General features: G+C 33.2%; 2 protein-coding genes and 1 long non-coding RNA gene across 4 annotated transcripts; all 3 read right to left on the bottom strand.

Annotated features, from left to right (window-relative positions):
• Positions 1–1,609: 1,609 nt before the first annotated feature.
• LOC114394514 (acyl-CoA thioesterase 2-like) lies at positions 1,610–8,628 on the bottom strand. The gene is made up of 17 exons (XM_028356108.1): positions 8,232–8,628; positions 7,599–7,691; positions 7,296–7,363; positions 7,052–7,133; positions 6,485–6,531; positions 6,256–6,381; positions 5,919–5,996; positions 5,734–5,821; positions 5,396–5,508; positions 4,636–4,698; positions 4,502–4,557; positions 4,276–4,380; positions 3,997–4,053; positions 3,213–3,314; positions 3,019–3,067; positions 2,656–2,724; positions 1,610–1,919 (listed from the first exon to the last, which is right to left on the bottom strand). Exons 1-17 carry the CDS (start codon positions 8,245–8,247, stop codon positions 1,842–1,844), a joined length of 1,290 nt encoding a protein of 429 aa, XP_028211909.1. The 5' UTR covers positions 8,248–8,628; the 3' UTR covers positions 1,610–1,841.
• Positions 8,629–9,537: 909 nt separating this feature from the next.
• On the bottom strand, positions 9,538–16,311 carry LOC114396486 (beta-amylase 7-like). Of its 2 annotated transcripts, XM_028358494.1 has the most exons (11): positions 15,994–16,311; positions 14,895–15,491; positions 14,217–14,501; positions 13,484–13,561; positions 13,081–13,284; positions 12,796–12,990; positions 12,452–12,616; positions 11,492–11,752; positions 10,657–10,875; positions 10,365–10,584; positions 9,858–9,886 (listed from the first exon to the last, which is right to left on the bottom strand). In XM_028358494.1, exons 2-11 carry the CDS (start codon positions 15,351–15,353, stop codon positions 9,858–9,860), a joined length of 2,115 nt encoding a protein of 704 aa, XP_028214295.1. In that variant the 5' UTR covers positions 15,354–15,491; positions 15,994–16,311. The 2 variants fall into 2 exon arrangements, with proteins under 2 accessions (XP_028214294.1, XP_028214295.1); XM_028358493.1 differs by lacking the exon at positions 15,994–16,311 and having other exon boundaries at positions 9,538–9,886; positions 14,895–15,353.
• A 4,426-nt stretch (positions 16,312–20,737) lies between these two features.
• Positions 20,738–22,593, bottom strand: LOC114395692. The gene is made up of 2 exons (XR_003663085.1): positions 22,240–22,593; positions 20,738–21,440 (listed from the first exon to the last, which is right to left on the bottom strand). It is a non-coding gene; the product is annotated as an uncharacterized LOC114395692 (long non-coding RNA).
• Between the last annotated feature and the right edge of the window lie 1,762 nt (positions 22,594–24,355).

Genomic DNA, 24,355 nt, shown 5'->3' with positions numbered 1-24,355 from the left:
TGTTGTTATATAAGTAATTTGATGTAAATAATAAATATCACTTAATAAAATAAAAACTATAAATATTGAGTATGCATTGTATAATAATTTATTATCATTCTAATATATTTTAAATTTCTCATATATTAATTACGTGGATTTGTTGTCTTAGTCTTAGATGTAAATCGAACTGAATCATGGAAGGCGAAGAGGTAATGGGGTCTTGGAAGAGGAAGGAGGGAAAGATGGAATGTTTCAATGTGAGAGGTTCCATGATGACACTATCTACCTTGATGTATCTAACGGCCGTAAATAGTGGTGTGCGGTGGACCACATGACCAAGTGGTCCACTTTGGAAGTGCCCCCATTACAATTGTCTTTCTCGTATAATAGTTTCCACACCTTTAATGACTTATTGGAATGATTACTCATGTGCACATTAAGGTATCTAAGTGGGCTGATTGAATAGAGTTTGTGAGTTGGTGTTTAATTTTATGATATTTATTTTTGATTCCTATGAATAATATTAAAAAAAATTACTCATGTGAAAGTTTATCTTTTTTATAATAATTTTTACATCTCTTAATGTATGATCTTGACAATGACAAGAATAATTAATTTCAGTGTGTTTAGTTGAGGAAAGGGAGAGAGAAATCGAGAAGAAATTATATGGGTTCATATTTCTTATATTATATTTTAATTCAAATATTTATCTTTTATTTTCACATTTTCAACTAAACAACATTATTAGAGATACTCTCAATACAATTAATCATATTTTTCATAATAGTTCCCTACACCTTTACACCTTTGATGATTTCTTTTGAATGAGGTCATCTAACTAAACAATTAATATTTCTAAAATATGATTAATAATATTTGTTATTGTTATTAAAACATATTTTTTTTTTCAAATACATGCATTGTTTTTAAATTATGACATACAAGTGTTTGTTTTCTGCATGTGAGTAGGGGAAAAGGACTCATCACATCTGAATAGATCTTTCTTCATCCCTAATTATCTCTACTTTTCTCAACTTCTTAAATAAAGAATTTCCCCAAGTATAAGTGTCAAACTGCCTCTAATCGTTGAGTCATACTCCTTATGTTCTCGATTATAAGCAAAAAGCATCTTTAATATTTATTAAGAAAATTAATTAATTTTATTAAATTGTATAATTTACAATTAAAAAATAATTTTTCCCCTAAACTATTTTTCTTTGGAACTTAATATCAACGATAAAAAAAAAAGTCTTTAATCGTATTAGATGAAGATAATTTCATTAAATAAGACTTTTAAGACAAAAAAATAAAAGTTTTATTACTTACATACATGGAGGAAATATTTCTTGATGTATTATTGTCTTGCCCCTTCAATTTACCATCTTCATGCTTTTTGCGTCAGTTCTCTCTCACTCCGTCACGAACACAGCCACCATCCGGTGGTTGTCCTGGCATTGTACCACCCATGGTCGCGGAGATTGGATCGAGCGAGCAATGAAATAAGAGTTGACAGAGGCGTGAATCTTGATAAGGGATGGTAGGCAAGTAATTAATGAAGCAAACAACAAATTAAACGATCAATATGTAAATTTTAAAATGATTCATTGTAAATAAATTCAACTCATCAAGTATCAACTAGTTGTCATTCACAAATTTGAATCATGGATTAAAATTAATACATAACTGTATCTGATGATTCTGGTGTACTTATGCTTGTGCATGCACGTACTACCTGTTACCTCATTACATGCATGCATGGTTACACCATAAGAAAAATATTGCATGCCCTGGTCATGCACTACAAATAAAACGAGACAGAACTAACAAGAAAGCCACATGTCCTCTGCATTTTACGTTATTCAAAGATTAGATTTGATGGCTGAATTTGCAGAAATAACTTCCCTCATTAGACCTTCTTGAACCACTGACACAAGAAGCTGCAAGTTGTCAAATGGAAAAACCTTATACAAATGCTGAAAAGAGATATTTCGGGTATACAACTAAAATTAAGCGCTTATTTGATAACCTTATCTTGTCATATAAAAACCTATATATCATAAACTTCATTGTGAAGTTTGCTTAAAATAAACTAAAAATAACTTATTTTAATAAGTTTTACTGTGAAGCCTATTGAAACAAGCAAGAATAGTGAAAGGTCATAAAATACTTTCATAGGCCTAAATTTGTAATGTACAAGTTAAATAAATCTAACTTTTTAAGTAAAAATTAATTTATGAACCCTAGTTTTTAAAAAGGTTAAATGAGAGTTTCCATAAAAGTTGAAGTACATATGTAACTTATGAAAAAATTTAATTCATTTTACTTCATTCTTATTTTCTTTTCATATATATATATATATATATATATATATATATATATATATATATATATATATTTATATTGCGTATTGAAAAAGTTTATCTAACCAGAGCCATGGTTATATGACTAAAATTTCTTTAGTTTTATCTTGCTCATAAATGTAAATAATCAAGATTATTTTAATTAGTTTTAGTATTAACTGTCCAATTTAGTTATACAATTAAGATTTGCTCCTCTCATCACTTACCTAATATGCTTCATGTGTGTGTGTAAGCCTTTTCAAAATTGCACTATGCATCAAGGAGCATGGTAGATTAGATAAAGTGATGAGAACAGATCGATATAACCCCTTACCTCTCCCTTCTGATTGAGCATTTGGCCAGTGACATAGCCCCGGGCATTAGAAGAAGTAGGACTAAAGATCTGCATGTATAGAACAAATTGGATGTATTAACAACTTTATAAAATGAAAAAAAAAAGGAATTTTGGGGAAAACTAACTACTCAAATAGTTAATGATATTCAAAGAGTGGTTAACCAGTAACAAATTTATTGACTAATTATCAGCTGTTTGAGTGATTCAAAAAAAATCTGTGTGAATAATTTAATTTTTTTTTAGCCAAATTTGAATAATTTAATTGTGCTTCAAAAGAAATATTTTTACCAAGAATTTTGGTGTTAACTTTCCCAAAATAATGAATCACTTAACGACACTCACCACAAATAGCACCCAGTCATCAGCTCTTAAATGCCTATGAAACCACATGCTGAAAAAAACCAACAAAGCGTTACACAAAAAGGAATTAGAGAGCAAATTCATAAACATAGCTTGAAAACTTGTTAGTTTATGTTTATGTCTCACATGTTATTATGTTAATATATAAATTAGGCATACATGACTCAGATACTTACGAGTGGTCCAGACTCACACCACGTGCCTTCATGCCCTTCTTACGGTTGGGGTTCAAACTCACTTGAAGAAAGATTAGATCTGAAGCATATGCAACTACACACCTGCAACACAAAACAGATTAACTGATTGTGTTAGAAATAAAACATTGATAAGCCTTTACCATTGTTTAAGCAATTGGAATAGTTGGTCTTAACATGGTATTAAAGCCACTATGACCGAGAGGTCAAATGAGCCAGTGTCGTTTCTACCAAATACTCCAAGAACCTAATCAAGCACTTCTGAGCTAGCTTTTTTACCCACATCAATCTAGAAAAATGTGAGAACCCTTGCTCGTTTAGCACTACATATATATGGGCGCTGATGCAGTGACCTTTACTCGTTTGCCTCTCTACTGAGGCGATACTAACAAACTAATATTTGCCGATAAAAAAAAAACAGTGTGTTACTTCCGGATAATGGTCTAACATTAGCAGAAATTTGTTGTGAGTAATCTATGTTTGATATATTGGTGAATTTTACATTGATTATCAAGGGTCTAACATAACCCTCTTCCTTAACTCAGGTTTGAGACTGACTATGAAAAACATAGGAAGAGTTATAAGTTTTCCAAAGACAACACAAATTTTAACATAACTATAGAAACTACTTATGGAAAAAGGCTTCAAGGAATGCAGGCATTAACGCATAAAAAAAAAAAAAAAAAAACCCTCCTCATGCATTTGCCAATTTCAGAAAACTACTCAAAACTGAACATATCCAACAGTAAATAGAAGTTATAAGTACCTATGCAAGGCCTGATCATCTGAAAGTTTTCCCTTTGCTCTAAACCAGTATCTCAAACTGCATTTAAATTTTAAATAAGTTAAGATAATATGTAGCATTCAAATTCCAAGATGTCAAGGCTCTGTAGAAATTATTTAGAGAGAAAATAAGGCAAAGGTTTGATGTATCTGGAATGGTACACCGATCCTTTCTCCCTTCTCTTTCCAAATCTCTACCACCAAACCTGGCATAAAAGACCAATATAAATACAAGCATAAATTGGCAGAGTATCAAGCTAACCTAGGGGGAGATTTGGTCTGATTTGTTGAAGTTTTAGGTTCACAGAACCGTATCTCAATAGGCCAAGGAATGAATTCAGTTGAAGCAACCTTGATTCGGTAAGTTCTGAAGCAACAATTTTTATCATTATGGCATAGAAAACCTTCATATAAAATTGTCAGGAGCTGAACTAAAACAAATAGAAAACTGGAGAACCAAGCATGATATGCTAGATAGTAAATATTACCTTGGAAGACGAGGGTCCGTAAGACGTTGCTCCCGTAGTTCTTCCAGCGATAAAAGCTATAACAGAGAACAAAATGTAACAGTCTAAAATTCATAACTGTTTTTATGAATATAAACTAGTTAGTAGTTACTTGCCTCATCTGGTGCAGGGACCAATGGGATGGACACTGCCTGGTGGTGAAACCCTACTTCTTCCTTCTATAGAATTACAATAATAACAAAGTTAGATGTCGTCCGGAATTTCGAGCAGAATTCATTAACAAGAGCTAGGGGATATGTGGTAAAGTGCATATGTCAATCAAAATGAAAACATCTAAAAGACCATGTTACATCAAACATGTTATATTTTGTAACCATTAAAAACTAATAAAAGAAAAAGAGAAACTTATCATAGATTCGTATTCTTCCAATTATACTGCAAATGCTAGATTGCACCTCATTTACTAATTGTTGATATTGCATCAATGTACCTACTCCTAACAGTAGTAAAACCTATCTGACCATAACCCAAGTAAATATAAATGTCTTTCATACCAAAATTATAGAAGGTATCCCATTTTTGCACCTGGATTTTATTATAAATTTGATACTAGTTTTGTTGTATCAATGACAGGGATGTCTGGCACAATCCCAGATGGTCCTCAGTCTTCCAAAGTCCAAATAACAATTCATCTTTTTAATTCCTTACAGTACTACTCTGAAATGTTAAACTAAAGAAAACTGCATGTGATTAATCCTAAAATTCTCCTTATTATAGACTATATATTCAATTAAGAATGATAACCAGATATACTAATGAAATCGAGAGAAAGCATAATTAGCCAGATTCAAAGCTAAAAAAAACTGAAAAATGACTGAAATTTTATCTTATTCCAAGTCAAAAATTGAGGATTACCTGAAATGAAGCCAGCAAAGTGAATATGATATGTCCCTTTTGAATCGCATCCACTTTCCTAGTAGCAAAACTCTTCCCATCACGGAGACGATAAACTTGATATATAATGGGTACTGGAAAACAAAAGTTTACACCGGTTATAATACTTTTACTATTATTAGCTAACAAACAATGCGAATTATAAATAAAATAGAAGAAAAGGTTCTTCTACAAAACAATGCAGTAGGTGAACCAAGAATAGAAAATGAATATTCTAAGTAAGGAAAAATGGTAGAAAGAAACAGAGGAGGGAGTTAAATTAGAGTATTGCCAGTGAAGTTCAGATTAAGCACACTTACTGTTAAAATCTCCCACAAGAAGAAAATAGGCATGCAAGCTATGAACAACTTTAAGACAATCAACAGATTTTGATGCTGCAGCCAGTGCCTGTATATTACGCATTATCATGTAAGCAATCATTGCCTAGAAAGTGCTACTGACATGAGAACATGCTGTACTATGAAGTCAAGGCAATTTTTCTTACCTGTCCAACTATTTGTCCACCAAATACCTTCCCAAATTTTGGAGCATCTGGAGGAGTGATTCCTCGGAAGATATCTACCTTCCAAAGAGAAGGAACAGAATGATATAAGGGTGAACTATACAAAATATAGCAGGATACTACTTAACATCGTTTTAATTGTGATCTGCAACATAAAGGTTTTTCAACTGACTGCAACTGCATCACGATTGCAATTTCGGCAGTGTCAATGATTGCGATGAAACCACAGGCAATTTACTTAATATCAAAGATAAACCAAGGCAACCATATCTGACTAGTTTCCTTTTCTATCTATTATTTATATAATATATATGGGTACCTCTATAGGTTCCAAATGCAATATATGCTCCACAGGTGAGCATGTATCAGGAGATATTTCTGCACTCCATATAGACTTTGGCTGCAGCAATGTTGAGTGCTCATGGGGCAACACCATGCATGATAGCTGTCAAAGCAAACAAAAACAGTTGCTATAGGACTAAAAAAACAGGTTTGTTTTCGTAACATGTTGACATTGGAAAGTAGTAGAAAAAGAAACAAAAAGGCACCTTGGTCAAAGCTACAACATCAGCATGGTGAACATCATTTGGTAAACCTACAAGTTGTGAATTCATATTATTAGCCTTCTGTAATTATAGTTATATAGCAATCTAAGGTAATATCTCTCGTGTCTTTAATGTAACAAGAAAACACCAGACAAAAAGCTTATTCACAAAAATATCAAATAAGATCTATATATGCTTTTTTACAGCAGTCAATCCTCATTAGTGTGATTGCAAAATCTAAAACTAATTGTTGTATTTTGAGTGCAGAATATTTTTTGAAATTATAGGGTTTAGGTCATAGGTAGGGATGGAGGAAGAGAGAAAGGAGACTTTTAAATAATATTCTTTTGTGTCTGTGTTAAATTACAAAACACTGAAACTTATTTATACTAGTACTAGACTCCTCATAGTAACTAAATAAGGAAGAAGTCTGGAAATATAATAAATAGGATAAGAATGAAGTCTGAATTAGTAGTATATTACTAAAACCAAAATTTTGGTTTTAGTAACAAAATTTGTATGTAAACCAAATTTTCTATGCCATGTTGAATAATGAAATTTATTAATTACCAAAACCAAAATAGTCATATCTTTTCAAGTGAAACTCTGGATGATTATCTTCATCGGCACTAACAGAGCCAACAACCTCAGCCTGCAAGCCAGGAAAATTAACATTCAACACAACCGAAATTTTGAAGAATAATGTTGCACAAACAAAATCTGTAGAGCTACACCCACATCACTACGAACTGATCCAATGACCCTTTTGTAGAAAGCTTTCAATTGTGAAATATAACATGAAAAATGAGCATACCTCTCCCCCCCAGATGAAGTAAAGACCATCCCCACGTTCTCCCTCACGAACAACATACTCTCCTGGCTCTACACAATAATTCATCATTGAAGAATTGAAAACATTAATACATGTACTAGTTCATCAATCATCCTTCCATAAATGAAACATCTCTTCCAATAAACTTCTAAAATACTCTAAACATAGCAACACTAATAAAGCTAGTATTATATGAACAAATGTTGGACATTTTTCTATATAATTCATCGCACGAAGTCCAATTCAATAACAAAAGTTGTCAATTTCAAAATCCAATTTTTTTACCATAGTGTTTGAGAATCACAAGTTCGGATATCTTCTGCACAGACGAGCCAGGAAGCCTCTGTAGTAGAGGAACGTTCCCAAGGAACTCAAATACTGCAACAACAACAAATAGAGAAAATCAAATCTAAAGATCGAAACAGAACTTCAGACGCACTGACCTGAAAATGAATGAAAGTAAAAGGCTTAATTGCACTTTGGTCCATGTTGTAATTGTGAGATTTTGACCCCTCAAGCAAGTTCCAATTGCGTGAATTGAGTCTTTCAGGTACAATAGTTATACAATTTTAGTCCCCTATCATTGCATGATAATGTGTCAGTTGACTCATTATCACATGTTACTTGACTTAATTACATTTTTGTCATCTGCTGGTGTAAATTGCGAGGGATCAAAAGTGTACAATTAAGCCTTGTCAACATATATGCCAATACTCATCTTCATTAACTATCACATTAACAAAATTTGTTAAATATTTATAGAAAGATCAACGGAAGGATCAAAATCGCAGAATTGTAATACTCAGGACAAAAATGCAACTAAAAAAGAAAAATGCAAATTGTGTCGTGTTGCTATTTTCTTTTCCGTAGACTTTCTCAGCATCCAAACAGAAATTTTTCTCGGCGAGGCTCACTCACCTTCTTCCTTGGCCATTACACTGATTGAGCGGTTTCAAGCACTGTAATCGGACTATAGTATAGTCATTAACTTGTTATATTACCATAACTAAGTACTAACTGATGAAGAACGAAAGGAACGGATCCTATGTAGTATTGTAGCATTACAGACAGAGTCAAAGTGAGGACCCGAGGTTGTTGGAATAATATAAATTCTGGTTTGGAAGGTTGGCTGGATACTGCTTCAACAAGTACGTTCATAAACTATTATTAGCGGGGCAATAGTTAGTTTCAGTTTGGCACTTTGTTTTTTTTTTTTTTTTTCCTTTCTTTCTCTTTTTAAAATTGGAAAAGTGATAAACACGTAAAAAGACACTTGGTACATTTTTGGAAATTAGATAAAAAAATTACTTTTTGAGGTAAGAAATACTTTGCAAAAGCATAAGACTTTTTACTTTTATGTTGCTACTATTCGCTAGATTGCATTGAAACACTTACTACTATAATTTTAACTGTGTTTCAATGCAATCTGATTGTGTTTAAAACTTTAAATTGAGATTAAATCAGTATGAGATATGTCAAGTTTGAAATTTTCTAGTAGTGATATATGAAAACTTTAAATTTAAGCCATATAATCATATAAACGGCCATGATTAAAAGTCAATAAGTGAACTCGTAACCACTTAAATTATGGTTTTTTTTTACTTTTAATCTTAATTATTTAAATTATATTTAATGACCTATATTGTAATTTTTATTTCTCACAATAGAATGAGTTTTCATTTGATACGTTCCTTAAATAAGTAATATGTAAATATATGTTTTTAATACTATAATATGTTAAAAAAATAATATAAAACTATAAGAAAAGTAAATTAAAAATTTTCAAATTAATATACCAAGATTATATTATATATTTTATTAAAAAAATGTAATAAATATTTAGCAAATAACAATTAATTTATATCTTCTATTTTTACTTTGAAAATTATTTTAAAAATACTTTTTTAAATATTAAAAAAGTCATTTTTCAACTCAATTAAAATCGATTAATTGCACAATTTTTCTCACATTCTATTTCTCATCCATATATAATTTTATCTCATCTAACTTATCTACATGATGAAAGTCAATTCTGGCATGCAACCGTAGCTTGTGAAAGACTGAAAGATGCAGCTCCCTACACAAATCTCTCTAACTGTGAAACTGGAAAAGAGCTGGATGAAACTGACTTAGCAGCTCCTCATATGTATGAATTATGCTATTAGATTTGCAAAATCGTGGCGCCATCTGCTCTATTTAATTGATCATCAACGACGGCGGCGACTTAGCTTATCATAGTCTGCTACACTGATGTAAAGTTGCAAGTGCAATAATTGTACAGATCACTGTACATTGGCTAATACAATAGGTCAATGAGTTGTTGCACATGTGTGGATAAATTATACATGAGGGTTCTTATGTAAGCTGTTTGATCCCAAAAAAGGGGTAAAGAACAAAAGCTTATCCTAGTCAAACTACTTGACTAACAAATATGTGCCGCATCAAATAACAATCCTATTTCTCCTATTCTATAACAGAATACCCCCAACCATTTTGTCAGGGGACTTATAAATACAAATTCAACAAGACTTTGTTTCCCACCGGTTATACCTGAAGATCAAGAACAGCTTCCCCTGCAATGAGAAATGACACAGTCATCAACCCTAATATAATCAATGTCCCACAAGATAGCAACAACTTTTGCAGCTACTTAAAGTTTCAGTGTTTTTCTCTCCAAGAGAAGTACACCTCTTAAAACTGACATTAATACTCCTTTCGTGTTCAATTATTTATAAAATGATTCCAATCAGATAAAAAGACTAGTGCTAGGTGGATCAAAGAACACTATCAGTGGGAGCGAATAATGGAATCCAAAGTTCAATATGATATTAGTACAGTTGCTGAACCATGCCTCTGAAAGAAATTTGGGTCTTCAGGGTTTTGCTGATTACCCTACTGAGTGTGGGACTGTGGAGTAAGAAGGTTTCAGATGACACGTGAGCATTCATTCAATCAAGGCCAGATAAAGGGATGATTTTCTTTCCTTAATAGATATTTTCATAAATCAATTAGAGGCTAGAGATACATTTAAAATTTTCTTCATCAACTTACCATGCATTCTCTTGACAAATCTTTCAAACTCTATGAAGTTTTGTCGTTCCATGAGAAGTGAACTAAGCCTCAGGTAAGTAAAAGATGAAAAGTGCCTTCCATCTGGATCATTCATGGGCTTGGCATTATCCAAAACCTTGTTATAGCCAACTCTGTTTAGGCAAGGAAATCCATTCTGACTGGTAACTGGTAGGTCAACTTCCCACCCGGCATTCAACACCTGTAATACAATCAGCCAATCAAGACACCAACTAGATAACAACATAAATTTTGGCAAGGATTAGATACTTACTTGCCAGACTAGTCCCTCGGGATCTGCAAAGGTCTCTGGAAAGCCCTCATGTTGGTTCAATGTGTGCAAGTCAACACAAGGAATGTTTAAGTTGATTCCATTTGTCTTTAACATTGTCATAATTGCAGCATAACCATCACGATTGCATGGGTTATAATACCCAGCGGTTAATTCGGCAGCATGACTTGCAGTCTTGTACCACCAGTAAATACCCGATAACTGTATAGAAATTAAAATATATCAAGCAGACTGTACATGGCCAAAATACACATGCATCCACAAAAACTAAAAGATAGACTAACAAATGGAACACTCCTAATCAAAAAGGATAAGCATTAAAGTAGTATTAAGTTTATGGAAAGGTTTTCTTTTCTCATTTATCGGGGCTTGGTGCAGAAAATACTATTGTTTTTTGGTGGTCGTGAATGAAAGTGTATTGCTAATGAATCAGTCTATAAAAGATACTTCCTTGATCAGTGGTAGACAAGTCATTCTGAAGAACTCAAGTCAAATCTTTTAAATTAAGGGAAGTAATTTTCAGGAACAAATCAAAAATCATATAAGGATTGGAGGGTTTTTTTTTTGTGAAGACTTTTTTCAAGAAAGAAATATTTTTTGGAGATATTTTGAGCTGAAAACAAGTTCTCAAAAATGATGCTTGAAAGCATAGGAAATTAACATCACATATATAAGACAAGGACTGCATCAATTATGGAATTCCTTATATTGTAAGACAAAATCATCAGTTTCAGATGCAGAAAAGAATCAAAGAAGTTTTCTTCAAGATTAAGAGTACAAAATTTTCTTCAGATTACCCTTTTTTTTATTAACTTACCTTTGCAGCAATGCAAGATCCCTCAAAAGCTAATTTTGCCAGAGAAAGTACCCGGTTTCCATGATCAATCAAAACCTGAGAGTACCAGCTAAGAAAAAACCTGCCATAGAAGCCATCATAATCACCCCCATCACAAAAGAAACCTGTTTCATGTGGCTGAGAATTATAGGTACCAGCATTATCTGGCCCTCTAGCCCAAATAGCGTGACCCCTTACTTCTGCTGCTTTCCTAAGACTTTTCAACATATACTGATCATAGCACTGTACGCAAAGTGCAAGGATGATGAGCAAAATGGTTAAAAAGAGTTCCAAGGCATATATGCATAGGCAAAAAGGTATCAACAACTGTCAACAACAAGTGAAGACAAGACAGCAACAACCATACACAGGCAATGGTGTATAGACAAAATTCTATGTGGAATCAAACATTTAACATTCACCTCCTAAAACAAACTAAAATTTGTACACATATATCAATAGAGGTTAAGAGGACGAGCCCTGGTGCAGCGGTAAAGTTGTGTCTTGGTGACTTGTTGGTCATGGGTTCGAATCCGGAAACAGCCTCTTTGCATATGCAAGGGTAAGGCTGCGTACAACATCCCTCCCCCATACCTTCGCATAGCGAAGAGCCTCTGGGCAATGGGGTACGAAGTTTGAGTTTTATATCAATAGAGGTTAAATGAAGACCCTTATCCTAAAACAAATTGTCCAGGAAAACATGTGGCAAAAGAAAAAAAATGGCGAATAAAACAACTAAACAAAACAAATTTCTTTTTGAGCTATGACAAGTCTATGTATAAGGGATATTTTCATTTCCAACTTTTTTGGCTCAACAGAATAAAAAATTTGTTGTTTAAAAGAATATATGGAAATAAATACATTTGAGCCAAGGAAGCATTTGTAATGGAAAACAGAATCTGAAAAGTGACAGAGATAGATAACTATGATACACTTAATTACCTGGAATTCACCAATACCAGGATATCTCCAACCATGCTTTACAGGACAAGATGGGTATCTTAGCTCTCCACATGGACCCAGTCCAACTTCAATCATAGAGATTAACCCATCCTCAAAATATTCATCAAACTCTACCCGGAAACTTCTCATGAAATCAAAGTAAACCTACAAAGTACAACATGCTTAATTTTATCAGCATACATAAAATGGAAATACTGCCTCCAATCTTGTCCCCAAAAAGCATCTGATATATAATTCAAATGATTTGCTTGGAAGAAAAGTGATTTAAAACTAAGTAACTAACACCAGTATTGTTCTCATTGCTATTATCATGTCATCATTACCTCCAAAGCAGTACGGCCTCTTAAAACCCGTTCCTTATCTATTCCCCAAGAAAGACATTCAGGGTTGTGCCTTCCCTCTCTATCAGTGAAAAAAATGTCAGGATTGCTCCTACCAATCTCAGCAACCCAATGGGGTAATGGAATACAAACATCATCACCAAAATTGCCTCCACATTCATGAAATGACATCACAACCTGGTCAAGTGTCAACAGGACAAGACACCACATAAGGCAGATTGCATCGGCAAGAGAGCAACTCACAATGATTAAACTTATGATAGTCACCTGCAGCTTAAGCTTAAGCTCTCGCACCATTTGAAAGAGTCTCTTGTAACCATTCCAATTATACTCTTGTGGAGCATGTGCCTCCACTATTCCCCACCAACAGTCTACCATAACACCATCAACATGTACTGATTTCAACACCTTCAGCTGCTTTAGTAGACCATCCGGATCAACTAGCTCACATTTAATATTGATCACCCCTAACTGTCAAAAATATACACAGAACGTTCCTATATAATGTTAGATTCATATTTACAGATAATTTCCTAAAGAAAATTAGAGTTTTTCCTTTCTTATACTAAGAATACCCATATATTAGAACTACTCACTACAAGCATATTAAGAAACCAAGAAACAGAACTTCAATAAAATGATGAAAATTAAGAGTAAAATAATAGCTTACCGGTAGCATCACATAAACTGGAACATATGGGGTACCAGCCAAATCACGCTCTGGTAATCTGGGGGGTAAGTCAGCAATCTGCAAAGGAGAAGAAGGTATAAAACAAGGCCAAGAGATTTAACTTCCAAAGGCACCATACTGAAATAATTACATGCAAAATAAAAATAATGAATATGCCCTTTTGGATAATTATTTGTCTTCGGGTATCCTTTCAAGTTTTCATAATGATAGGAACTGACTTTTACTGACAAAAAACAATGAGGTAAGCTCTTTCAAGAACAGAAAATGTAGAAAATAACAGATAAATCAAGAGTTATGCATATGCACAGAACCTCTACCCTAAACCCCTTCCTCTTAATTCATGCCTACAATGCACTATCTAGCCTTCCCTCTTATATTCTGCTTCCTGCCAAATGAATTCCCACCCTCCACTATTCCTAGCCAGCTCAGCAAACAGTTATGCTCCAGACTTAATAAATTATCCCTTTATTTCCTATTCTGTATTCCTCCCGTGTTGCAAGCTTGTGTGTTTATTCTTTTACTTACCATCCCTTTCCTTGTAACCTGCTGTGCTTCTATACATGCAGGAATAGTGAACTAGATACTAATATAGTAATTAATAATCACTGACACTAGTTCAAGCCATCAGCGTCACTAGTCACCACGGCAATTGGAAGAAACTTAATTATAGAAAAAAAAATCAATATTTTGACCGAATACTTTCATTAAATACCTGCTTATCATCAGCATTATCCATTGAACCACCAATCAGAGGACGATTGTCTCTTTGTGCTTCTCCATCCCCCACCATAGATGTTTGAGACCGGGAACTTGAGGATAGACCATAAGGAGACGGAGTTGGCATAAAAACACTTTTTGTTTGACATGCATTATACTCTAAAGGGCTCCTATAGCCAGAAGCAACTCCCCTGAGAGAAGCAGATGGAGTCTGTTGTGAAGCCGCATGGGAAGATGATGAAGTGACAATTGTAGAATTACCACCAGCAGGCTTTTGAACCTGTAAGGTTGAGAAGAAAAGGTTCCAATGTGGGAGTTTTACTGAGATTTGTCAGAACTGAAATTTGCAGATGCACAACTATAACCAGACATTTAAATATGACTAAACCAAGAACTCAACTAAATGACAAGTACCAAGAGTTAATGTCTACATTATAGATGAAATAAAATATATTTTTTCAGCAAGACAGCCTTCCAAAACAAATGTTGATAAGGAATTTTCAAAGTGTAACTACAGGGGTAAAAACAAAACAAAATGATCAGGCCATAGTCCTCCTAATCATGGGGAAACCACATATAATGCCTGCAGATGCAGACCAAAAGTCACAAAATTCAACTAAAGATTAGTTTCACAAGCAGAAAATTTTAACTTATGTCTTGACAGATAAATTACCTGAGATCTTGAGGGAAAAGTAGTACCATCTGGAAGAACCACCCATCCAGCTTCCCTTGCTAGAGCAGCAATGACATCATTTATGTCAGCCCTAACTCTTAGATTGTAGTTGCCATGCCTGCGAAGCCCCGCCAAGATCCTTGCAGTGATGGCCCTCCGGCGCCTCTCTCTTAGCTTTGTTCTCTCTTTCTCTTCTAGCGGCCTAGATCTTCGAGTACCTCCACCTGGGGTGCCTACTTGCTCTTGAAACTGCTGGTGCTGCTGAAACCTGTTGTCATCAGTGGCAGTTCCTATCCCATTCCCACCATCAATCTCTACCATCCCTGATACTGAAGCATTTCCCTGCTCACCTCCATTTTCCTCATAATCATCATCGTCATCATCCTCATCTTTCACATCCATTCCCATTTCTTCATCATCCTCACTCGTTCCAACAAGCCTCTGCATATCAGTTGCCATAATCCCAAGTCTGAACCCTCAATACTTAAATTCAATTAAAAAATATTCTACTGATTCCGTTGATTGCCAGTGCCATCAAAATTTATAAACAGCCTCCATCTCTAACCAAAAAAACCATGTCCTCAGGAACTCCACAAGCTACACAAGACAAAAGAAATAGTCAACACACACAACAATACCAGCTGACAATTTTCTCTTCCCCTTAACAATTGTAAGCCTTCATAGGCAATAATTACACAAAAAACTTAAAACTAGAACATGTTTGGTAATCAAAACAAAAGCATATTTGTAATAATCTAAAACTCAAGTCACCACAGTTTCCTCTCCCCCTAAATCATTTTAAACCATCATTTTTGTTTGCTCCTCACTGGTGTCTTCCATCTGAGAAAATGCACTATCAGATGCTAAATATGACAACTTTCCTATGGAGGACTCGAAACTTAATTCGTCATATTGTGAAGAACTAGCCCCTTATGTTAAATCCAATATTCTAAGCCATCATTTCAATAATTTAAAATAAATACATAAATAAACCTAGAACCAATTTATAATGGAAAGCACGACATTTTATCATCCAAACCTACGACAAGGAAAACAACAACAGAAACGGCGTTAATTCATGAGTTTAGAACATAGTTACCTTCCAGATCGAAATGACGTTGCAAATGACGAATTCTCCGGCAGATCCGTCTTCTCCTCACCGGAATCTTCAGAGCTCCGTCAGGCACCGCAATTACCGGCGACCGGCGCGGAGGTCCGGCGAGATCGGCGGCGATGGGGAGGAATCCGGCAAGATCGAGATCAGGAAACGGAAGTGCGGCACCGGAAAGTGTCCGGCGTGCGAGCGTGCGAGCGAGTGAAGCATGCGAGATGCGTCTCACGAGGTTGAGTTCTCGCTCGTGTCGTGTGTGCGGAGACGAGCGTGTTTGGGAACTTGGCACGAACGAGGCATGCGTGCCAACTTTTAAGCGAGTGGGAAAAAAAATTAAAAAAGAAAACTTTATGAGTGGCTAACACATGGAATGTATGTTTTTTGTTTTGTCATTATTATTGGGTGGATTTTTTGTTTTTAAACCACGAGGTTAGGTTATCCACACTTTTGCTGTGATAGAATTAGTTAAGGGATATAATTAAATACATTATTTGAATTTTAAAATAAAAGTACCTTTTAAACTAATTTCAAATCATTTTTTAAATTAATTATAAATAAATTGAATTTGATTCAAAATTATATTTACATAAGGATATTAGGGTAATTTTTTCTCTCTGTTATGTTGAAACCTTTTTGTCCTTTATTGTTTATCAAACTAATTTTAAATCATTTTTTAAAATTAATTATAAATAAATTGGATTTGATTCAAAATTACATTTACACGGATATATTAGACAAAATACTTGTATTAAAAACACTCTAACGCTTAAGTCAGTTATCTCTTCGGTCAGATTAAATTAAAATAATAAATGAATACTAACAAATACTATTAAGAATCTAATCCTTTATATATGTCATGGACCTACCTTTCAATTAGGGTAATGTTAATTCATGCTTACCTAGCATCAATACATTGCTAATGAACGGATTATGCTTAAGTATGTTTTTTTCTTCTTTCTATTGCCTCTTGTCTTATTTTATACACAGTCAAATTGTTTGATATATACTTAAATCAGATTATCAAAGTTAGAAATTAAATTGATATCAATTAGATTAAATTGAATAATTGAACTTTTACAAGAGTTAGCAATTATATGATTTCTCATGGACAAATGCTATTGTGGGCCACCTTTATAGTGGTACACCATATATTTTTTACCATTAGAATCATTGGAATATGTCTCCCTAACTTTTTTTCTCAGCCCCTTATCGTAAGAACCATTGCAAATCGCCATCAAAAACAATTTTCGGTGATGGCACCACTTCCTCCTTCAGGAATGTGGTTCAGGCCCTTCCCCACCCACGACATCCAAACACTGCCTTATCGAGAGGAACCACATTGACAAAAGCACCTTCACAACACTATTCAAGTCCCAACAAAGATATTTAAACTTCTATTTTTACCACATTGAGCACCCCAAACCCTAACCTTAACTTACAAGAGACCATTTTATTAACTAGCGTCAGAAAGGTCAGCTTCATTGCGCACAAGCTATGAAACACGAACACTCCAGTCCTTTGTCGTGTCCGGTGTCCGACACGCGTCCGTGTCAATGTCCGACACCGACACGACATCCGTACTACGTTCTATATTTTGAATATTACAGGTGTCCACGTGTTCGATTCCGTGTCGTGTCCGGTGTCCATGTTGGTGTTGATGCTTCATAGTGCACAAGATGTCACACGCGATCATCTTCCTTGGCATTTGCTTTGCGTTCTTGTCGCCAATGGACACGTTTCACAGCAACATTGGGATCTTCATCATGTTCAACAAATTTGACACCACGAAGAAGGAGCTCCTCACCCTCGAAACCGACTTCTCTACTATCCTTTTTTCATGTTATTCCTGTGCTGTCTCATTAAAATAATAATGCATAACAATTGTGTTAATATTTATTAGTGATATTTAATTTTAAAAATAATAAAAATTATATAATTTTAAAAGACATAAGAAAGGACACAGAAAAATCAAATTTCTCACCCTTATGTTGTGCACAAGGACGAAGGGCAATTCTAGCCTCGGGACTGGAGTTTGTTTTAAGGTGCAACAGCCTAGGACCTATAGTTATAAGGGGAAATAATCAAACATTTTTATTTAAAGTGAAAAAAAGTGATGTCTTTTAGAAACAACTTTATCTTATTGGCTTTTTTATAGAACCAATTCAATTCTCAAATTTTAACTTATTTAAGCATTGTCCAGTACAAAATTTACTTTGTTGGAAGAAATAAAACTTACTTCCGATGAACTTATGACTTAAAAAAATTAGACTTAGACTATGACAATTGGTTATGAGTATTTTTGGTAAAAAAAAAAGCTAATAAAATATTTTACGCAATATTTTGTATTTATATATATTTATGAGTAGAAAAAAATATGTTTATAGTAATTGTACATAAAGGTTCCCTATCTATTATTTCAGCGTGAGCTCATAAAATATGATGATCAAACCTAGTGAAAGATGCATTCCTCGTCACGCGCTAACCTCCATTAAAGGCAACGTGCTCATCATGATGTAAAATAGGATTGCGCATTTTCCTTTGTAGAGAAAGCTATGTTCATTCCACCTTGCATTAGTGACCTCCATTGCCATTTAGATGGTGTTCGACGACACCGTGGCCATTGCACTCATAAAGGCAAGGAATCTTATTAGGGAGGAGTATGTTGTGTCTGGGTTGCTAAATGGGAAAGGGTGTGGAGATCCAATTTTAAGCATGTCACTACTAGAAAAGTGTGGTTTAGCGACCGATTTTCACTACTAGAAAAAATATGGATTACCGACGACAAAATCGGTGGATAATTACTAAGAGCGTGTTTGGATGTTTGTTCAAAATGCAGTGCACAAAATTTAAAGTAAATCTAATGATGCATATAAACTCTGTTTTGTAAAAGGAAGGGTCTAGCTGCAAACCTCATTTTGTATCATTGTGTTTTTGTAATGTTGTTTTATTAATTAATTGCTCAAGTCATTTAATTATATTATAAGAGAAATTTAATTTAATTTTAAGTATTTGAATGAATGAACTAATAAATTTTGTGATTTAATTTTATGTGTGTATGTGGTTAGTGGATTGTTTAGTATTTTGGGCTTAAGTGAATGAATTTTAATTTACTTTATGATTGGAGAGGTGGATGTGTATTGTAAGGTTTAGGTGTGAAAAGGAGGAATTATAAAAATTATAAACTCTCCTTCAACCCTCAAAAATCTCAAACACAAAAGTTCTCATTTTACTCTTCTTTCTTTTCAAGAAAATTCATTCCTTAAAGATTTAAGAATTTGGTTATCTTTTTCAAAAGAAGTATTTTTTCCTTTCTTTAGGGTTCATTGATTATCCATTTGTGTAACAAACACCTCTTCTCCCTTTTTTATATTCCATTTTCATTTTTCCCTAAGGCACCCATAGGGGTTCCATGGAAAAGGCTTAATTTTTTTATCATTTTCTCTGCTTAGGTTGCTTTGGTTTGGCTTAAATATTACTTAAGAATGAATGATGTTATTTAAAAATGAAAGTTTGAACATTTGAGGTTTTGAGTTTTCAAATTAAAAATTTTGATTATTTGAAGAATATTGATGAAAAGTTCCTATTTATAAAGAGTTTTGATTTTGTTTATGTATTGAAATTGATATAAAAGGGTGTAGGTTTGTTAGAGGATGATTTGGAAGTCATGAGAAATAATTTTAAATAATTTCAAAATTCGTCCAATGATCAGTTTTGAATTTAATGATTAATTTAGTGTCCAATTCAAGCATCTCAATTTATGTAATCTAAAATCTCTCATGTCAGAATCAGATAGAGGCATGGTGGAAACGAAAAATGAAATCATGGATCAAAATTGCCACTTGCCAGGGGGAATTTTCCAATCTTGTCCAAACCAACGTGTAAACCCCAAAATTAATATTATAGGTCCTGCACATTACTAATGCGTGAAAACAGGACTAGACGCGTAAATTAAATTGTGCATGTTTCAAATGTACGTCACCTATAGATCTAGAAACCTGTACCAAATACAATCAATGAAGTGTTTGTAATAAATTTGGAGTGTGGAAGTAAAATAGATCAACAAAATAATTATGGCAGAACCTTGGGAGAACTTGTGAACCATTAACTAACAAAACATATGTATGACTTCAACAATAAAATAGTGAGGAGAATTAAACTGGAAATTTCATATGACCATTGCTTTTATTTTTAGCACACTAATGCATTACAAATCAAATGTAAAAAAATTGAATATTCTATGCCAAATATAAATAGTTTGCTTCCATTTATATGGTTTGCTTTTAACCACACGAATCAGGGACCGACTGAACACACACAACACACCCAAAGAGGCTGTATGCCAGAATGCCTAAGTAAAATAGCAAATTAAAATGATTAAGACTAGAGTATGGGATTTGGTACATACAAACAGTAGCAGGGTCTAATTTTAAGCACCGATAACTTCACAAGGGAATAGGGGACAATTACAATCTTCTTATGGAAAGTTAGCCTGATAATATGTTTTTAAAGGAACTCTGGCAAAAAATATTGCAAAAGATGAAGATAGTACAAGATTGAGGAATAAGAAGCTTCTGAAAAATATAACTGGGTTGATAATTCATCATGAATAATATAATACATATGAGAGTAGAAAATGTACAACAAACAGTAAAATTACAATTATAATATGACTTTGGCTTTACATGGCTTGGGCCTGTTGACATATACGAATTCAGAAATCATAGACCATATGTAGCATTCAATTTTAACTAACAGAAAAATGGCCTTTCAGGGCACAGTTTAAATAGCTTCCAACACCTTTCAGCATCAATATCTACGTCTCTTCCACATAGCACTTTCAAGAATGGAAAACAATAGAGAATATAATGAATTAATAAATGTTTGGCCATGTTCACGCTATAACTGTTTTTCATATGTGCAAGATGAGAGGTTCTGACTTCTGAGAGGACACAAGTATATAAATTACCTGAATAATGCCTTTTACTCTCCACACTCCATGTTTGAGGACAACAATTTGGGGATCATGAGGGTGTAATTCTTTAACTTCCTATCTAACAGCCTCAAAATTTGCATTATGTTCTGCAAACAGATGAATTGCAGCTATACCTCGAGTGTTGCCAACTTTCTTGCCCAATACAACACGAGAATCTCCAACATTTGCCGCAAAGAGTGTCTATTGAAATATCACTCCAACTAGACAACAAGTCTCAGCACTTACAATTTGAGGTCGAGCATTCCACGAGCCTGACACAAGGGCCATGTACCCCTCTTCTGTTTGACGAAATGCTCGTTGCAGACAAGAAATCTAAGACAGCTAGCATAAGAAGCATTCCTTTACCAACAGAAAAAAGACAATGTGGAACCAACACCCAATGCTCATACCCCATGAGAGAACCAAAATTGAAGTTAGAATGCTCCACATCAAAACCATGGGCCTTCAACACAAAAAAAAAATTCAAGAGACCAAAATGCTTTACTAATTACAACATTACGTGCCAAGGAATCCCAAATTCGTTCCCATTAGAGGAAAGTCAATAAAAAGTTACACAATTTACCAATTAGAAAAAGAAAAGGAAAAAAAAAGCTTCTAAACAGTATCGCCCTGCATGTTGAACTGTGTACTTTCCTGAGAAATCTCAGAATCAAAAGACCAACCTTTCAAAAACATAAAGCAAATTGATGAAAACCACTGGTAATAGTTACTACTACTGCTACTCGTGATTCATGAGGAAACGATCAAGCTGAAGATGTAGCCACATTAAATCCACACCACAACAACCGTGAAAGTAAATATATATATAAAGAAAAAAAAAAAACAATGAAACGAAACTGTGGGTTGGCTTCTTAGTTCTAAGTGGGATCAGATTTAGGGACTAACAGAGCAAATGAATATAACTTTCAAAATCTTTCTTTTTTTTTCTTTTTGTTTCAATTAGCTATCTCTTAATTAATATTAATGCTCAGACAAGAAAAACAAAGAAATCTTCCTAGCTAATACTGAATAGCAAAATGGATGACCAACACTAAGCACAATTGAAATCACTGTATAAACAAGGTTTTTTTAATTAATTAAATTCAAAAGAATGTAACCAAGTAACAATGATTTACTTTGTGATATCTTTGAAACTTGTTAGTTTATAAGCTTTGGGTTGGCTATCATACTCACAAAGTTAACTAAAACAAATTTAAAAACTAGATTAAAACTAAACATGTAATGATTGATGACTTGCTAACCCATAAATTAGACTTGGTGCACGAGAGAGGAAGGGATGCGAAAGTGAAGTGCAAGGTCAGTAGCACATGAATTTGACTTAGTGCAAGCAAGGACGACACTGACAGAGTCACGGATTTAGGGTTCAGCGCGCAAGAATGAAGGACCAAGGTGTTATGCGCGAGTGTTGGGTCACGGATTCAGGGTGTGACGAGAACGGAACTGCGCTGCAATGCGAAGCTGCGACACGAGTGAGCTTGTGTGTAGTGTCGTTGGAACTTTGGAGGAAGATACAGAGAAAGGGCTCTCAAGAGAGAGAAGTGCGAGAGTGGAAAAGATTGAGGGCGTGAGAAAGTTTTAAAAAAACGTTGTAGAAATTGTCCATATTTTTCAAAAGAACATTATAAGTTGTACATTTCAAGATCGGTTATTAACTAAACCGATGTCCTCAAGTTGTCATCATTTACGTCCAATGCCACTACGCTGTAGGAAACATTTTTTGCTAATTGGTAGTAATAAACATTATAACAACAATTGTTTTGAGTAAAAAAAATAAAAAGCTAAAACAACTAAAGATAAAAGAAGAAGAGAATTTACCTTTATAAGACTCTTTTAACTAATTAATCTTTCTTAAAAAATAATTAATTCAGTTAATCACATTACATATGTCAATTACTTATACTATCATTTCTAAATTATATTTTTTTCATTTTTCTATCCACTTAATTGTTTCTCATTAATGTTTGAAGAGAAAATAATTAAATAAGAATATGTAGAAAAAAAATAATTAATACATCTAAAAACTTGAAAATGATCTTGTAAAAAGGAGTAAATAAATATCTAAAAATGATCTTATATAATTAGGGATGAAAAAAATATGAACAAGATTTATAAAAATACTTATGAGAAAATAAAATAACATTCTAAAAAAATATCAGTTTAATTATTTCTGTATAGTAAATGTGCAAATTTTCACACTATAAACTAATAAGAAGTTATGAATTGATGAATAACTTTAAAGATAATTGTTATATAAGTTAATAAACTTTTTTGTGCATCAAAGGATTTTTCTATTGAATGGTAGTATAAAATCTTTTACTTCAAAGTATATAAAATTAGTTATTATTTTATAAAATCAAATGAGATATTAAATATTATTTATATAAAATATCTTGGTGTAAGTAGGTGTTATTTTGTAGCAAACAAGAAAAAAATATAATTAATAAGATATATAAAGAAGTTATATATTCCTTTTGTTTCATTATAATTGTTATGTTAGCTAGGTTATTGAGAAATGTTAGTAATACTCTCTCTATGATTATTGGTTAAAATTTATTAAAAATAATAAATTTTGGTGGATTTAACATTTAAATCGAGAGAAAAAATCGTTAAATAAGATATGAGATCCATCAAAATTAGTAATTTTCAATAAATTTTAAGTAGACAAAAATATTAAAAGAGTGTCGCTAATATTTCTCAAATTAACAAAAAAAGAAAATACTCCTTTTGTCCCATTACAATGTGGTCAAAAGTTGTTTTACATGAATTGAACCTAGAAAAATCAATAAATGAATGAAAGAGAATACAAATTTTATAAAATTAATCTTATCAATTTTACACAAATTGATAAAAACCATCCATTCATTTTTAGTTTTTGTTGTTCATCATTATATAGGACTTTTTTTTAGACAAATTTTAACTTATTAATTTTGTTAAAAATGATAGTTGGAAGATTTGAATATGTGACCTCTTTTCCCCTCCTCCCTTCCCTCAACAGCTGAAGTAACCTTATATCTCCATCATTATAAGAGATATAATTAAAAAAATAATTAATCTTACATGAAAAGACTAAAATGACAAATATTATGGAGGAAGTATCATTTTTAAAATATTAATTTTATCATCATTAATTTGTTTTTTAATTTTTGTTGTTGATAATTAATACTTTCTTCATTCCAGGTTATATAATGTTTCAAGTTTTGACACAAGTATTAAGTAATGTAATTAATTGATTGAATTTTAAAGAAAATATTAAATAACTTCCTAATATATCCTTTACTTATCTAATTAATCACTCATTTACTCTTCAAATACACTACTCCCACTAAATATTGATTAAGGATAGTCTTAAAAAAATAT

Source organism: Glycine soja, chromosome 18 (assembly GCF_004193775.1).
Source record: "Glycine soja cultivar W05 chromosome 18, ASM419377v2, whole genome shotgun sequence".
In the NCBI taxonomy this organism is placed as follows: Eukaryota; Viridiplantae; Streptophyta; class Magnoliopsida; order Fabales; family Fabaceae; genus Glycine; species Glycine soja.
Note: the sequence above shows the minus strand (reverse complement) of the source record. Positions and strands in the feature narration are given on the sequence as shown.

Bases quoted from the DNA above. Each gene is read 5' to 3' on its own strand.
- LOC114394514 (XM_028356108.1), bottom strand. The intron at 7,364-7,598 runs GTAAAAAAATTG...ATTATTGTGTAG, and splicing joins TGTGATTCTCAAACACTATG to AGCCAGGAGAGTATGTTGTT. The intron at 5,997-6,255 runs GTACCCATATAT...TCTCTTTGGAAG, and splicing joins TGCATTTGGAACCTATAGAG to GTAGATATCTTCCGAGGAAT.
- LOC114396486 (XM_028358494.1), bottom strand. From the start codon at position 15,353: ATGGCAACTGATATGCAGAGGCTTGTTGGAACGAGTGAGGATGATGAA. The intron at 11,753-12,451 runs GTAATTAAGTGT...CTTTGCGTACAG, and splicing joins CTGGTATTGGTGAATTCCAG to TGCTATGATCAGTATATGTT. The intron at 10,876-11,491 runs GTAAGTTAATAA...ATTTCTATACAG, and splicing joins GATCTTGCATTGCTGCAAAG to TTATCGGGTATTTACTGGTG.